The 16,168-nt window shown below is 46.9% G+C and overlaps 1 protein-coding gene across 1 annotated transcript; it reads left to right on the top strand.

The window, feature by feature from the left end:
• Nucleotides 1-236: 236 nt before the first annotated feature.
• LOC100502477 (Putative MYB DNA-binding domain superfamily protein) lies at nt 237-4,527 on the top strand. The gene is made up of 6 exons (NM_001196955.1): nt 237-889; nt 1,087-1,163; nt 2,162-2,207; nt 2,529-2,730; nt 3,680-3,749; nt 3,890-4,527. The coding sequence occupies exons 1-6, from the start codon at nt 370-372 to the stop codon at nt 4,016-4,018; spliced, it is 1,044 nt and encodes a 347-aa protein (NP_001183884.1). The 5' UTR covers nt 237-369; the 3' UTR covers nt 4,019-4,527.
• Nucleotides 4,528-16,168: the final 11,641 nt, after the last annotated feature.

Below are 16,168 nucleotides of genomic sequence, written 5' to 3'. Positions count from 1 at the left end.
CACTAGTGTCAGCACGACACAACATGATTACGAATAGTGCGTTAATAGTGTCGTGCCTAATAATACTAGTGCCAGTATGTGCGGGACGATCCGTTTGGCATCTATATGACACTCTATCTAAACTTTACATTTTACCCTTATTTTTTTCTCTCTCTCCCCCACCCCACACACACACCCTAACTAGAAAAGGGCAGTATCCCCCGTCCATCCCTCTACCCGATCGAGCCCGAGCTCAAGCCTCCACAAGTTTCATTTCACAAACAAAAGAACGGGCGAGAGAGAAAGGAGAAAGACAGCGCTCTCTCACTCCCTTGTCTGCAACAAGAGTGTGGTTTCAAGGGATTGCAAGAGAGGGTGTGCGATCGATCTATGGAGCTTTTCCCCTCCCAGCCGGACCTCTCACTGCAGATCGGCCTCCCCGCTCGCGCTACGTCCCACCACCACGGCGCTGCCCTGAGCGCCAGGCTCCTCGCGGCAGCCGCAGGTGGCAGTGTCGGTGGCGGCAACGGGGTCCCTGGCAACCCGGCGGCGGCTATGGCGCCGTCCCTGCAGGTGCCCATTCCCATACCGCTGCAGCTGCCGCTGCCGATGCCCCCCAACGCCGCCGCCATGCTACGACCCATACGCGGGGTACCGCTGTACCAGCACCCGCACACGCACGCGGTGCCGCCGACGTTCCCGCCGCACGCGGCGGGCGCGGGCCCGTGCTTCTGCGAGCCTTGCCACGTCGCCGCGGGCGCCTGGCGCCGCGCCGGGTGCGGCTTCGGGGCTCGCGTCGCCGGGTTGTTCCCCCCGGCGAAGCGCGCCGCCAGGGCGCCGCGCATGCGCTGGACGTCCACGCTCCACGCGCGCTTCGTCCACGCCGTCGAGCTGCTCGGCGGCCACGAAAGTAGGTCCATCTATCGTCACCCCCACGCAGATGCGCATGCACCTTCCCTTGCTAGCTTCTCTCTGGCTGCCTTTCTAGTGTTGTGTCCTCCATGTCTTCTTCTTGATGCGTTCACGGTTCATCCATAAGTATGATGCCCCTGTGCTCAACACTGATTTTGCTTGTTCTCTCGTGCACGATGATATATGAACTACCAGGGGCAACTCCCAAGTCAGTTCTTGAGCTCATGGACGTGAAGGATCTCACCCTGGCTCATGTCAAGTCTCACTTGCAGGTATACTCTCGCTCGGATCCTTCCTCACACACTTCAATTAATTTACACCTCGCGTATTTTATACTTTGACCATTCCGTGACAGCAATATATGTACCGTAGTAGTCGTAGAACCGCAGGTGCAGAAACGTACGCATGCAAAAATGGGGATCCGTTCTCCTCCTGGCTCTAGCTTGTAGTTTTGCTGCTGGCTGCCTGCCTGTTGCTAGTTGCTACTAGTAAGCCTACAGCACAGCGCGCACTGCTCGATGCTGTATTTGTGTGCGTACACATGCAATAGATGATAGTAGGCATCAAAGTGGAAGAAAGTGAGCAAAGGGAGAGAGAGAGAGAGAGAGAGAGAGAGAGAGGGATGGGCAGGCAGGGCAGATGGGGCTAAAGTCTGAACAGTGCACAATGTAACTCCCTGTAGCGTCTTCCTCTCCAACGGTCCTGCTGCATCATAGTATCTCATATCTCATTAGCCAGCTAGGTAGGTCCATGTATCTCAACTTTGGCGTGGTGTAAAGAGCAAAACACGCAGGTTTCATTCACATATATCTAGGCCGGCAACCAAGCTATCTATGTACTACACTCTTTCTAGCTAGTGTACTACTGTCATGCACAAGCATGAGTGATGAGTCATGCAGCCGCTAGCTGTTAGCATGCACAGTGCTTGACTGAGAAGGGAAACAGTGAAAAGCTGCAGCCAGCCGATGGCTTACCGCTTACGAGACCAGTAGTTTTACTACTCTGCTATGATGTGAATCGGGTTCCTGGTAGCTTTCTCCTCCGTTTGCTTGTTGATTTCTGCCTTAAGGTGTCAAATCAAATCTTGCAGCAGCCAGCAGCAGGCCGGCCATGCACGATGTTGCCTCCTGAAAAATGCAAACCTTATGATCTGCCAAAGATTCCTCATTTGTACCGCAAGTTGCTTCAAACGACGTAGTAGTTCATGCATGGAAAGGTCGAAACTGATCCTTTTTAATTGCTGCCTCTGGCGGCTCTCTTGCTGCCGCAGATGTACAGGACCGTGAAGAACACCGAAAGGCCGGCAGCTTCGTCAGGTAAACAGTACAAGGTAGATTTGTGCTTTGTTTGCTCTCGCGCTTTAGAATCAATGCTAACACATCGACATGAGTGACGACGTACGAGAGCCATGCTGCTGCTGCTTGAGCCTTCCGTTTTATTATTCCATCTTTTTCCTCATCCATCTGCAGCTACTCATACATCTTCGACATCACTTGTGTTTCCTTTCCTTTCCGGCCTATATGCTAGTGGAAGTGGTAGTGTATGCCAAGGATCGATCAGTATATATATATATGCTTGTTGCCTGCTAATTGTTCCTTTTGCACGCACGGCACGCGCGCGTGGTTCAATTCCTGCAGATCAAGCTGATGGGTTCGAGAGCGGGTCGTCATCGGCTGGCGAGATCTGCGACGACGACAACTCCTCGCTGGATCTGCACGGCACTGACGGCAGGCGGCCGGAGTCGTCGTCGGCAGTTCGGCATGGAAGGTTAACTGCCTGTAACGATCATGGGAGCAGCACCGGTGCTCATGGTGGTGCCCTCTGGAACAGCTCCTCAAGGTGCATATATATATATATATATATACACATGGCTATTAACCTTATCATAAGTACATACTGCCACATGTGTGCATGAGAAGAACGACGAGGGTTATACTACATGCATGGACCAAGAACTTTTTGCCCTGAGGTCAACTTACACACTGTCAAATCAAACCTTGAGCCTGTTGTTGCAGTGGGTGCTTTAAGCTTTTATTAGGTTGAAAAAGGGGGAAGCTAAGCCTCTTTTACCCGGCCACGCATGCACATCTCCCTTACTGCTAGCTCGCGTAAGAATCAGTTCCCAATAAATTTAATATATGATGAGCTCAGGAAAGCGCCCCTACTTCACGGAGACCAGCAAACCTTTTGACATACATGGATCTAAGTGTCTGTATGTGCGGTGCCTGCCTAGCTCAATTATGGCCTCATTATTTGTAGTATGCCCGCGGCCTTTTTGTCGCTATAGTAGTGTATGCATGCAGTTCATCTTAACTCTTAGGGCTTGTTTAGGAGCAAGTGAAATAAAGAGAATTGAGGGGCTATAATTCTTTGTTATTCAAAATTGAATAGCAAGAGATTATAGCCCCATCAATTCTCTTTATTCCACTTGCTTCCAAACAAGCTCTTAAGGACAAGTAGAAGGATCGAGCTAGCACCAACAACATTGTATTAATTTAACCATACAATGCTGCTAGTACTAGGCTACAAGTAATAATCTATCACTAACTGTATTTCTCAGCCAGTGCCAGCTCTTATTAATGCCCTAGCTTGCTAACTAACAACTGATATTTTGTTAAAAATTTATGTATGGTGACAACAATATTTCCTAATAGCTATATATAGGTCCATTGCCCTTACAGTACGTACGTGTTACAGTAACGTACATGCAGTGTCAGTCTCCAGCTCTTTTATGCACTGCATCTGCATGTAATCACATTTCCTGAGCTATGTTCTGTTGTTTCTACAGGGAAGACTGGGCCGGCTTTCCCAGCGACTCCAACACCGGCAGCATGAGCATGCATTCTCGATCTCTCAAGGTACGTAGCTAGCTATAAGCTATACACTGCCCTGTTGCATGCACTGCACCTTGATTAGATAGCAGAATAATCTGTGTGAGAATGAGGCAGGGCCAACTGAACTAAACATGTCGACGATCCATTACTTACTGTGCATGCAGGATCAGACGATGCAGTCCAAGAGCCTGGAGATCCTGTCGGACATGAACTCCTCCTGCGTGTCGGAGACGACGTCGTGTGCCAGCGAGTTGAACCTGGAGTTCACCCTAGGGCCACGCATCAGGCACTAGCAGCACGCAAAGCAATCATAGGCCGGTACGTCATGGAGGACGGCGACAAGCAGCATCGGAGGATTAGCTAGGCTAGGGACGGGGAAAAGGGGGTGCTTTGCACTGCATGCATGTTCATGTGATCGATCGATCGTGCTAAGATGGAGGATGCATTCATATCATGGTCCCAGAGACAGGACACCATACATGCATCTTTCACTGTTAAAAGGAGGCCATGCATGGACAGACAGCAGCTAGCATCCAGGAAAGAAGGATTAAAGGTGTAGGAGCAGCAGCTAGGTACGTCGTAGTGGTAGAGGTGAGGTGATCGCGATATGATCGAAAGCTAGCGAACAGCCGCCATGTGTGTAATGGGGTCGTCGTTGTTAGATCGAGCGCGTTTAGGATCGGACAATCTGTTTAAAGGCCTTTTTGCAGCAACATTGCAATATGCATGAGCTTGTTGCGTTGCTAGCTAGGGGCCCGGGTACGTCCAAAGGAACAAAAGGGATGACCTGTGTTGTTGCTTTCTCCTGCATTCTTCACATGCCCTTGAGCGCTCCATTGTCACGTGGGGCCAAACAAAATCACAAAACAAGTTGACAAGACAATAAAATAGATGTAATATTGCATATAGAAATTAGTGGCCATACAAAAAAGTTAGAATTTAAATGTACGCCTCTCTCGCTTCATGTTGATTATTTTATCATACTCATCAATTTGTCTTCTTAATGTTGGATCTACAACTATTTCATCTAGATTACACTACCAGAAACAACTTATTTGTCGAGTGTCTGAAACACTCGGCGAAGCCTGAAAAACACTCGGCGAAGGCTTTGCCGAGTGTGACACTCGGCAAAGAAGGCTCGGTGAACTATACATCGACAACGGCTTCTTTGCCGATTACTTTTTGTCGGCACTCAGTAAAGAAAAGTCGTGTAACGACGCGCTGGTGACGACGAAAGAGCCTGTGCCGAGTGTATAATATACTGATACTCGACAAAGAAGCTCCCCATGGACCCCTTTGCCAGTTCCTTTGTCGAGCATATTAGGTGGCACTTGGCAAAGGCTCCCTCTTTGCCGAGTGTCCGCCGGACTAGCACTTAGCAAAGGGATCACCAGTGGGCCCCTTTGTCAGTTCCTTTACTGAGTGCACTAGGAGGCACTCGACAAATGTTGCTTCTTTGCCGAGTGCCAAGGCCACATCACTCGGCAAAAGAAGTTTTATCGGTTTCTAGGTGTGCCATCTTTATCGAGTGCTATGACTTGACACTCGACAAAGTATCTCTTTGCCGAGTGTTACACTCGGCAAGTGACCATCATACCCCTTTTTATTTATTTTTATTATTCCATCCAAACGAACAAAAGATATATCACATAATCATCACATATACATCATAGATATCACATAATCATCACAGATATCACATATACATCACATATCTCACAAAGACCATAAATCTCATAATCAAACAAGTTCGAACACAAACATAAGTCTCCAACACTCACAAACATAAGTCTCCAGTATCTCACAAAACATTACCAACATCAACAAGTTCAGACCAAGTTATCTCACAAAGTATTAACAACACCAACAAAGATAGGATCATGTGCACAAAGTATCTCAGTGAGGTGGGTGGCTAGACTAGTGTGGCGATGGGCCGGGCGATCTATGAGGGTTGTTGGATGCCGCCCCAGATTGTCCCTGCACAGAGAAGAGATTGCATGTGTTATACCATATGAATATATATCATGTAGGACTAAAATTTTGATAATCATAGGAGTATGGAACTGAGTAGGGTCAACTGGAGGGAATAACAGAGGTGGTGGAGCAAAACCATGTGCGGCGCCAAGGCTCTGCCTGTACTGGAACATCTCCACCATCCTCTGCTGATTTGCCAAGCGGGTCTCCCGCTCCACCATCATCCTCGCCTCTATCTCCTGTTGTTCCCTCCTCTCTTCTTCTAGCTGGCCTGTAATATTTGACCCCAATGTTATAATAACTCAAAGAGAAGCTATATAACTCAAGGAATGACGAGGTACAGAAGAACTAACCTGGAGTTGTTGTATCCGATGATGTGAGCTGTCCTACCGAGGTCGTATGGCTGGACTCAAGCTCGTGGTCCTTGCTCGCACCTGAGACAGAGTGGGAATGGACGACGACTCGATTGCCCCGTGGCAATCTAGTACCACCCATGCCTCTTGCCTCCTCCGACCCTCATGAGGACATCTCCATCGATGTCCTCGGTCCTTGGATCGTAATCTGGCCCATGGACCTCATGTGCCATGGTAGTGTATTCACTTAGGCAGCTGTAGACAACGGGGTTGCTACACGCTTCGGGCCCGTCCTCCGGGTTGTAGGTGACGTCGGACGTCGTCTTGCCCTTGTGGGCCATAGCATACACCGAGAAGATGGAGCAAGGCTGGCCACCATGTGACGCGCGACTGCAAGAAAATTAACAAGACAGTTAGAAATCATATCTAATCTAGTTTTATATACCTAAATAAAAAAGAGGGTGTACCCATGCTTCTGCATATTTGCAGAGGCTGTGGTTGCCTTGGTGGTGGGAGGGACCTTGCATCATCAGATGTCGTTTACGGCTAGCGTTGTGCGCCTCGTCCCACTCAGACGAGCACCACCTATCCACCATCTGCTCCCAACACCGAGGATGCATGGCGCACCAATAAGGAATCATCTACAAAGTAAAACAAGTACACTACATATCAGAAGATAAAATTAAGCAATTTTTCTCAAGAATATTAAAGTTATGTATTTACCTTTAAGTATTGTTCCCGAGTCAACGACATGGTTCGGGTGTCCTGCTTGGTCACCTTCTCTCGAAGGACGGAGCCGTGGTAACTGACAATGGCCTCGATTCGTGCCTCGTAGTGCATGTCCACGACGAGCTTCTTATAGCTCATGGTAGCCACCACATCCGCCCCGGCGTCGTATCCAGCCTCGCATCTGAAGAAATCCTGCATACAAAGACTATGTATCCATACATTATTTCAAGAATGTGCAATGAATGTGACATATTTTATAATATAGGAAGACTTACCCACAGCTCTTGCTTCACCCGCTCTGCCTTGTTGTTGAATTCCCTGCTGTCTCGATCTACTGCATCAGGGGTGATGGTGTAGTGGTCGAAGGTGTAGGCTGGGCCCATCACTCCGGCGTACTCAACCAGTCCAGGGAAGTGTTCCTTGCACAGAAGGTCGAGGATGCCATTGGGGTTGCGACCGTGACCCCCTGCATTCTCCACAACCTTCCAATACATGTCCAAGTGATAAATAAAAAATATTACTTTATATTATGAGTTTCAACACATAATATGAACAAGCAGCGAGAACAACTAAAGTTACATGCCTCTCTCCATCGGGTCGAATCAGCAGTCGCCTCTCACGAAGTATGGGACGCTGAGGGAGACTCACGGGACCTCGCAAGTAGACGTTTCTCAAACCTAAGGCGATAGAACCTGAGGCGTCCGGCTGAGCATCGTCATCATCCCGCTGCGCTGCATCAACAATGGCCTGCTGCTCCACCTGCTGCTGGGCATTGCCGTCCTACTGTGCCTCCTCCGCCGTCCTACGGGTGTTCCTCCTCCCCCTCCTCGTCGTCATCCCACCACCCACCATCTTTGTCCAACAACCTGCAATTAAGAGTAAGCAAATAAGCACATATAAAAAATGTATTTAGAAACCAATGCGAAAAATAGCATTACATCAATTAAAAATAATCTTCATATGTGTCGGGGTTAGCCGGATCATAAGTCTCATCATCACTATCAACCATTTCATAGTCAACACCATATGAAGGCGCAAGTTCGTCATTAGTGGCATTCCCTTCAAGTATTTCTAAGTCATTCTCATTTTGCACCTCATCATCCTCCTCATCAACAACCATTTCAATATCTACTTCCATTTCGATAGCTTTGGTTAAGTCTATCTCAAATCGCCCTTCTAGTCCATCTTCTTGGAAGAACTCTCTGTCATGTGTTCGGGTCTAAGTTATAATCTTCATTGTTTGGAATAGGTAATTTACCTTGCGGTGATACCTTATACACAACATCCCAACCCTTAAGATGTTCTTTCAAATTTCGACTAGCCCAAGATTAGAATGTGTCCATCTCATCACTTTAGGGTCAAACCAATGACATTTGAATATCACTGGAGTAAGAGGTTTGGAACCATGAAAATTGAGTTCATATATTCCTTCGTTTCGTCCAAAATACTCGACCTCTTCAAGCCCGAGCGTAAAGACTCTAGAACACGTGTTTTTTTGATTGGGCCGACTTTGGTCGTAGCTTCTTGTGCGAAAACGGTATCCATTGACGTCATACCCAGGATATTTGTAACCCTATAGGCAAATCCATTGGCTACTTGTCTCAACTCGACACTCATAGACGAATGTCTTTGGCCCTGCAAGTTCAAAGATGCTAGATTGTTATAGTATTCACACATAAGAGCTACTTCAAATGACAAACTAAGCACGTACCTTTATGTTTGTACCAGGAAATGAAATTGGGCAATACATTTCCCGCACCCTTTCTAAGAAGGGTATCATATTCCTGTTGAGTTGGGTCCCTTGATCGACGCTAGAATTCATGAAAAAATGTTCCATGTATGACGTCACCTCTTCAACGTTGGTCAATACATATAGCATGATATGGCACCACTCTTAATGTCATAGGGTCTTGGTGGTGAAACCACTTGTGCTTCTGAGTTGGCCTTGAAATATGTTGAGGTTCGATTATTTGCCGCCATCATTGTAACGAGGGGGTGGATTATGCATGCTCGGCAGTTTGTCACCATAGTAAGTTGTTGTGAAGTTTGACACCTCCTCTAGAATGTATGCCTCTGCAATGGAAGCTTCGATTTTGCATTTATTTCTAAATTTCTTTCAAATAGTCTTTAGAGGTCTCTCGATTGGATAGCACCAACATCCCTGCACGGGCCTTTCAATCGTGCCTCATATGGGAGCAGAAGAATCAAATGCTGCATCGGATTGAAGAAGCCAGGTGGAAATATCTTCTCAAGATTACACAGTAACATAGGTGTCAATCTTTCCAAGTCTGCAATCACGGTCCAAGATAAATCTTTTGCACAAAGCTGGCAGAAGAAATAGCTTAATCATTCTAATCAAAATAAAACTGCATGTAATTATAATCTGACTAAAAAACTCTAGTCAAGTTACAACTTAGTTGAGTTAGTTATATCTTTTCTCACATAATTTATATTAATCAACATTGAATATAGTTTTATTGATTAATCACCTAAAGTTCATAAAACCATATCTTTCAACTGTAACTCTGATTTTAGTGGTTCTCGAACCTACGATTTCGTAGCGACACGTAGAATACTCTTACTCTGTTTGTTCTCATGTTTTGGTGTAATGTTATCATATCCATTATTTTTTGTTTGTATGTATTGCTACGAGTAGAAGCGAAGTCACGAGGAATCTGAGTCTTAACTTGGAGTACTTGGAGTTGCACCAAAAGGCAAGTTTTGCCCTTGATCACTCTTCTTTACCTAATAATGTTCCTGTTAAACACTGTGACATGCTCAGGTTAATTTGATGGGACCTAATAGGTTTTCCTAGTTTTGTTTACCCCACACCTTGCAAACAAATGAATTATTGGGTAGTTCGGCTATGTTCTACCTAGTTTTGGGATTAATGCTATATATGAATCATGATCATGCTTTATCATTATAGTTGGATTACTTATTGTTCATGATAAGATTATTGTGTTAACTGGAACATGGAGAACCACCCGGGAAAACAGTGCTACCACAAGGGTGGAATGGGACGCCCTTGGCCAAGTAATTAGGTAAGTTAGGGAGAGATTTCCTTATCTAAAAGGGGCAAGCGGGGAGCGCGTCGTTACAGAATATAGGGAGGTTCTCGGGTCGAACTGTCTGTAAAGCTTTTCAGACGAGGGATTCCTATGCTTCCTTCTTCCTGACACCATAAGGGGTTTTCTCGAACTTGTGAACTTTGTAAAGGCCTCTCAGCGGATCCCTAGACATTCACCTTAGAAGTGTCTAAGGGTCTAGCTAAGCCTGGCTTTACGAGAAACACATCTTGTGGGTAAAGATGTGCAACCTCTGCAGAATGTAAAACTGGTATATCAGCCATGCTCACGGCCATGAGGGACTCAGACACTCACATGATTAACTTATGGAATTAAACTTAATTTGTCATTTGCATAACACTATGTGATTTATTATTAATGGTGATCTCTTATTTAATTGGGATGGTATCTACTTATACTTAGTATCTGCTAATAAAATTTTGACCAACTTGTTAAAAGCAACGCTCAACCTTAACCCTTCTCATTGGTAAGCCTTACACTTCACATGAACCTACACCGTAAGTGAGCTCATGCACATTATTCCCCATAACTTGTTGAGCGATGAACGTATGTGAGCTCACCCTTGCTGTACTCACCCCCTAGGTCAATGATAGGTACTGCCAAGATGAGGAGTATGAAGGATGTCGCGATAAGTTCATGAGAGGTCTAGGTCGTCGTCTTCCAGTCAACTATGGTTGAGGGGGTCATTGTTGTCATATGATGTATTTATTTAACTATTTTGTTTAGAATCTCAACTATATAATAATGATGTGACATTGCTTTCTATACCATGAGTCATCATACGTGTGAGACTTGATCCTAGCACACATTTGATTCACGCCCAGGTTTACCCTTAAATCTAGGTGTGACAGGAAGCCACCGACGTCACGCCTTCGGATAGGGGAGTCGTTGTTGTCGCACCTCCGGATCGAGGAACTGCCGCCGTCGTGCCACCGAATCAGGGAGCCACTGTCGCTGTGCCTCTAGATCAAGGAGCAGTTTTTGTCGCTCCTTCGAATCGGAGAGCCACCGCCGTTGCACCTCTGGATCTAGGAGCCATCATCGTTGTGCCTCTAGATCTGGGATCAGCCATTGATCACGCGTCCGGAGGCCGCAGTCACACATGCCTCGGGGGCCACCACCTCACACACCTAGGTGGGCATCGTCACTCGTGCATCAGGGTTGGGGCATTACAAAATAAACCCTAGTGGTATGGGGCTCATTTTATAGACGTCCGCGACCTGGTGCGGCTGAACCAGATGGCAACGTTGGGCCAAGGCTTCCCCTATCTATTGGAAGCCTAGGGCTCATAATATACAATCAATGTGCATATATACACGCTCTTATTATTACTCCTAGAAAATTGTATATCTGTTGAAAGGGAAATGAGATTAATCATTTCCTATAATCGATTTTGGTGGTTGACGTTAATCACAAACCACGTGGACTAACTAGTTTGCCTAGATGTCATTTATCTCAGGTGCATAAGGTTCAACACAAACCAAGAAAGAAATTCAGTTGAGGACTCAATTTAATTTGGAGCAAAGGACTTGAGAGTGTGCTGCCAATGGCGCACCGGACAGTGTCCGGTTGCACCGAAAAGTGTCTGGTGCACCAGGTCGAGCAACACTCGAACAACTCACTCTCGGGTTTCTCTAGGGCGCGCTCCGCTATAATTCACCGGACTGTTCAGTGTGCACCGGACATGTCCGGTGAGCCAACGGAGCAACGGTAACCTGGCGCCAACAGTCGACTGCAAAGTGAACAGTGCGCGTCATAGTTCTGAGCAGAGAAGTCAGAGCGCACCGGACATGTCCGGTGTGGCACCGGACTGTCCAGTGCAACTACAGGACAAAGGCTCCAATGGTCAACTCACTCCAAACCCCAATGGGTGTGCTGACGTGGCATGCACCTGACAATGAACAGTGAGTGCCCAGTGCGCCACCGCACTATCCGGTGTGCCCATCGCCAGCAAAACAACCAATGGTTAGGAAGTGGTTGGAGGCTATAAATACCCCCAACCACCTCCTTCAATGCTATCCAAGTATTCTGAAGTTCCTATTCAATACAAGAGCAATAGCATTCACTCCAAGACACATTCCAAAGATCAAATCCTCTCCAAGTCTCAAAATCAACTCAACCTCTTAGTGACTTGAGAGAGAGAGAGCTTTTGTGTTCATTTGTTTCTCTTGTTGCTTGGATTGCCTTCTCTTTCCCCATTCTTATTCTCATAAGTGCTTTGTAAAGCTAGCAAGAGACACCTAAGTGTGTGGTGATCCTTGCGGGGTCTTAGTGACCCAAGTGGTTAAGGACAAAGCTCATCCGGTCTAAGTGGCCGTTTGAGAGAGGGAAAGGGTTGGAATAGACCCTGCCTTTGTGGCCTCCTCAACGGGGACTAGGTTCTTTGGAACCGAACCTCGGTAAAACAAAACCATGTTCACTTGCATTGATCTTCGCTTGGTTTGTTTGCCCTCTTTTTCCTCTCTCTAAAGTTTCCTTGCTAACATTGATTTGAGTTTGCTCCCAAACGTCATCCACATTAATTGAACAACTCATAGCAAGAGAAACAATCTGTCGCACTCGAATTTAGTTCTAACGCTAACCTTGGCCTTAGTGTGTGTTTAAGTTTATAATTTCAGGTTTTGCCTATTCACCCCCCTCTAGGCGACTATCAATTGGTATCAGAGCCAGTGCTTCATTAAGAGTCTAACAAACTCGAAGTGATGTCTGGAGATCACGCCAAGAGGGATGTAACACCCTGAATTTGGGGGTATAAAATTTCTTTCTAAATATCAACCAAATTCAGGTGTTACTCTTCTCTCTCTCTAGTTTCACTCTCTCCTTTTCTTTTTTGTAGAATTAGTTTAATTAGGGAAGGATTATTTATTTTATTTTGTCCAAACCATATGAGTCATGAAATGTTGCATCATGTTGAGCTCCAAATATTCTTTGAATTGTTGCACATGTTTGATTTGGATTGAATTTGAAACTTGATTTGAATTTGAATTGAAAACCCTAGAGAAAAATAAATAGAAAAGCAATTAGAAATTCCCTGAAAATGGAAAACCCCAATTCAGCCCAAGTCGGCCCAGCAAGCCCAGCCTCGCGCGTGCCCGCGCCCGCGCGCCCTCAGCCCCTGACAGGCGGACCCCGCCTATCGACGCTAGCCCACGCGCCCCTTCTCTCTCTCTCCCTCTCGCTGCTCTGTGGGGTCGGCTTGTCGCGCCGATTCCCTCGCGCTCGCGCCCATTCTCTCTCGCTGCCCGCTGGACCCTTTTCGTCAGTGTTGACCGCCCGTTCGCGAATTTCCCCTCGCTGCCCCGTGGACCCCACCCGTCACCCCCTTCGCTTACCTAACCTCTCGCCCACGCCCCCGTCGTGGACGCACCCACGACCGCTCGTTCTCCAGCCACGTCTTCACGCCCGTGGCCCTTTAGACCTCGCACCCCGCTCACCCACCTCCCCCTGCTCATTTGCGCCCTTAGCTGAGCTCTCTCGTCCCCTCTCGCTCTGCGCACGCACCAGGTAGCCCTGCTGCAGCTCACCAAAGCCCACCATCCGTTCTGCGACCGCCGTTGAGCCCATGCCACGTCTGTTGCCTGGGTAAGTTCCGCCTCGCCGTCAGCTACTTGACACACACCTCAGTTCACCCCTAGCACCCCTGGTCCGTCCGATCCGTGTTTATCTTTTTCCCCGCGCAAGTCAGAGTTCACCGCCGTCATGGTTCTTCGACGTCCAGCCAACCAGAGTCTCCCCGAGCCACGCCAACCCACCTCGAGTCCCGTCCCAAAGTGAGATGTCCGTCCCCACACTCAATTTCTCCCAATTCCCCCTGGTATTGGCCAATTTAACTTCGCCAATGATGGTCGTGTTGGTTTGGCGTGCCCGCGCAGTGGCCGGTTGTTTTAGCCTGATCCCGTGCCTCTGTGTTAGCCCATAGTGTTCCCCTTACCCTGTTGTAGCTAGCCCAGGCCTTAGCGCGCCTGAGACCTCCTCTCCTCGGCCGGAATTCCTCGCCGGAATTGTCCGACCTGCCCGGAGCACCTTCCCTTCGTCGTCCTTCCTTCACTGGCCCCGTTCTTGCGGCCGGAAGTCTGCTAGTGTGTTCGCAAGGCCCTCTGGACCTGTTCTAGCCCTCCCCAGCGACCCCAGCCCGCCTGGTGATCGCGTCTGCCTCGTCTCCGGTGATCTCGCCGCCGCGAAGGAGACAACGCCGGCCACCAAGTAGTTAAGCCCCGTGCGCCCCATCACGACCATCCGCCCCTGATCCAACGCCTCAGATCCGTGGATAATGATTCGCACCCGCGCGCTCTGCCTCTAGGTCCCGCTAGTCAGCGCTTGCGCCCTCTGGCGTTGGGCCTGATCGGTCAGCCCGCCTCCCCCTCCAGTCGCTAACACCCATCCCCGCCTGTCAGCGCTCGCCGCGCGCCCGCGTCCGCGGGACCTGATCCTGTCCGTTGATCTGCGATTCGATGGTTGAGATCGTCCGATACCCCTTCGCGTGTATTTTTGCTTAAGAAGCCCTCGGGTTTTAGGAAATTAACCCACCGTCCCTGGTTTTCGCGCGCAGGCCCCTATGTTATTTTAAACAGCCCCCTGTGGTTTTAAATAATTACAGAATTAGACCTAATTTCATATCTTAAACTTCAAAACTTGTTTATTTCATATCTTTTTCATATGAAGTCCAAATTTAGTGGTTCAAATTGCAAAATGTTTATAAGAATATTCTCTAAACCAAATAAATTATGTTCATCTATAATCTGTACACTTTAATTTTTATACCTAGACTATAAGTTAGTATGTATGTTGATTTATTCCATTAATAAAATAAATAAAAAGGAAAACCCTAGGGGTAAATGGATGTTTAATCTTGTGAGTTTAATAATGTGTAATATAATAATTAATCTCTGGTTTAACTTTAATGGTCTCAATAAAATGGATAGTATTAGATTATGTAATCATGGACAACACTTAAAGAGTAATCAACTCCTAAATAATATTAGTTCATTTTATAATTTGATCTCCTTTTTCTTTAATTAGTACTATACCTTTTGAGATGTGTTCCAATGTTTGTACATGATTGGTGTGTTGTTCATTTGTCATTTACCATATGTATTGAATGCATGATCATTTTATTTTGATAACGAGCAGCCCGTGGTTGCTGAGTGTGTTGCCGAAGATCTCCCTAAGCAACAACCTGGTGAAGGCAAGTGTCCTCAGACCTATCATGTCCTATTTTACTTTATAATTCACTGTCCCGCACTACATTATTAAAAACTTAAGGATTGACTAGTATGTATTTACCTTATGTTTGTTTACCTTTTTGGGTTATCATGGTTAGCTTTATGCTATTGCTTTACTTTAATCAATGAACATGATGTGAATATTATGATACGGTGATGTTATCCCGATGATGTCTGTGATACTTTAGGGGACACAGGTGTGTCCTGAGTACCTCTCCGTAAGGACCTGTTTGGGGAGTGACAACCCAGGATAACAGTACAACCCTAAGGGTGGAATGGGATGCCCTTAACTGATTAATTAGAGGAACCAGATGAGTAGTTGGATTCGCCGTAGGGCCGTCAATGGGGTCCGGGCACAGTACTTGCTCTACCGAGGCTGGTTGCAGAGGTTCTCGATTTGGTTTTGTTAGTCACCCTTCATTTGGGGAGATGTACTGTGTTTATCAAACTAGAGAAACCTAACAGGCGACTATGACCTCTAGGAAATCTTTGTAAAGGCTACATAGTGAGACCCTGCTAGGTCACCTTGGTAGTGATCAATGGGGAGGCTAGAACCCCAGGCAAAAAGGGAATCACGACTTGTGGGTAAAGTGTGCGACCTTTGCAGAGTGTTAGAAACAGGTATATCAGCCGTGCTCACGGTTAAGAGCGGCCTTGGGGTCCTCTTTGATTAGAAGAACTTTGGTTACTTTTATGATGATGGTTATAATTTTGAACTCTGGTATTTCCTCTCGGAGGAAGTGCTTCTGGGTAATAACTGGGTTTATTACTAAAATTTGGCTCTACTTATAGTAATAAAAACTTGACCAACTAAAAGCAACTGCTTAACCTTAACTCCACATACAGCTAGTCCACTTTAGCCAAACGGGACATTTGCTGAGTACGTTGATGTGTACTCACCCTTGCTTTACAAACCACCCCACCCTAGGTTGTCCTCACTGTACTCAGTGCTCAGGAGGAGATGCTGGCAACATGGAGGACTTCGAAGAGTTTTAGGACTGCGATGAGTTCTAGTTCATCTTAGTGGTAAACCCCCAATCAGCTGCCTGTGTAGGCTTATCTACTACGTTTTGTAT

This window comes from Zea mays, chromosome 4, assembly GCF_902167145.1.
Source record: "Zea mays cultivar B73 chromosome 4, Zm-B73-REFERENCE-NAM-5.0, whole genome shotgun sequence".
Classification (NCBI taxonomy): domain Eukaryota; kingdom Viridiplantae; phylum Streptophyta; class Magnoliopsida; order Poales; family Poaceae; genus Zea; species Zea mays.
This window is presented reverse-complemented; position numbering and strand designations above follow the sequence as displayed.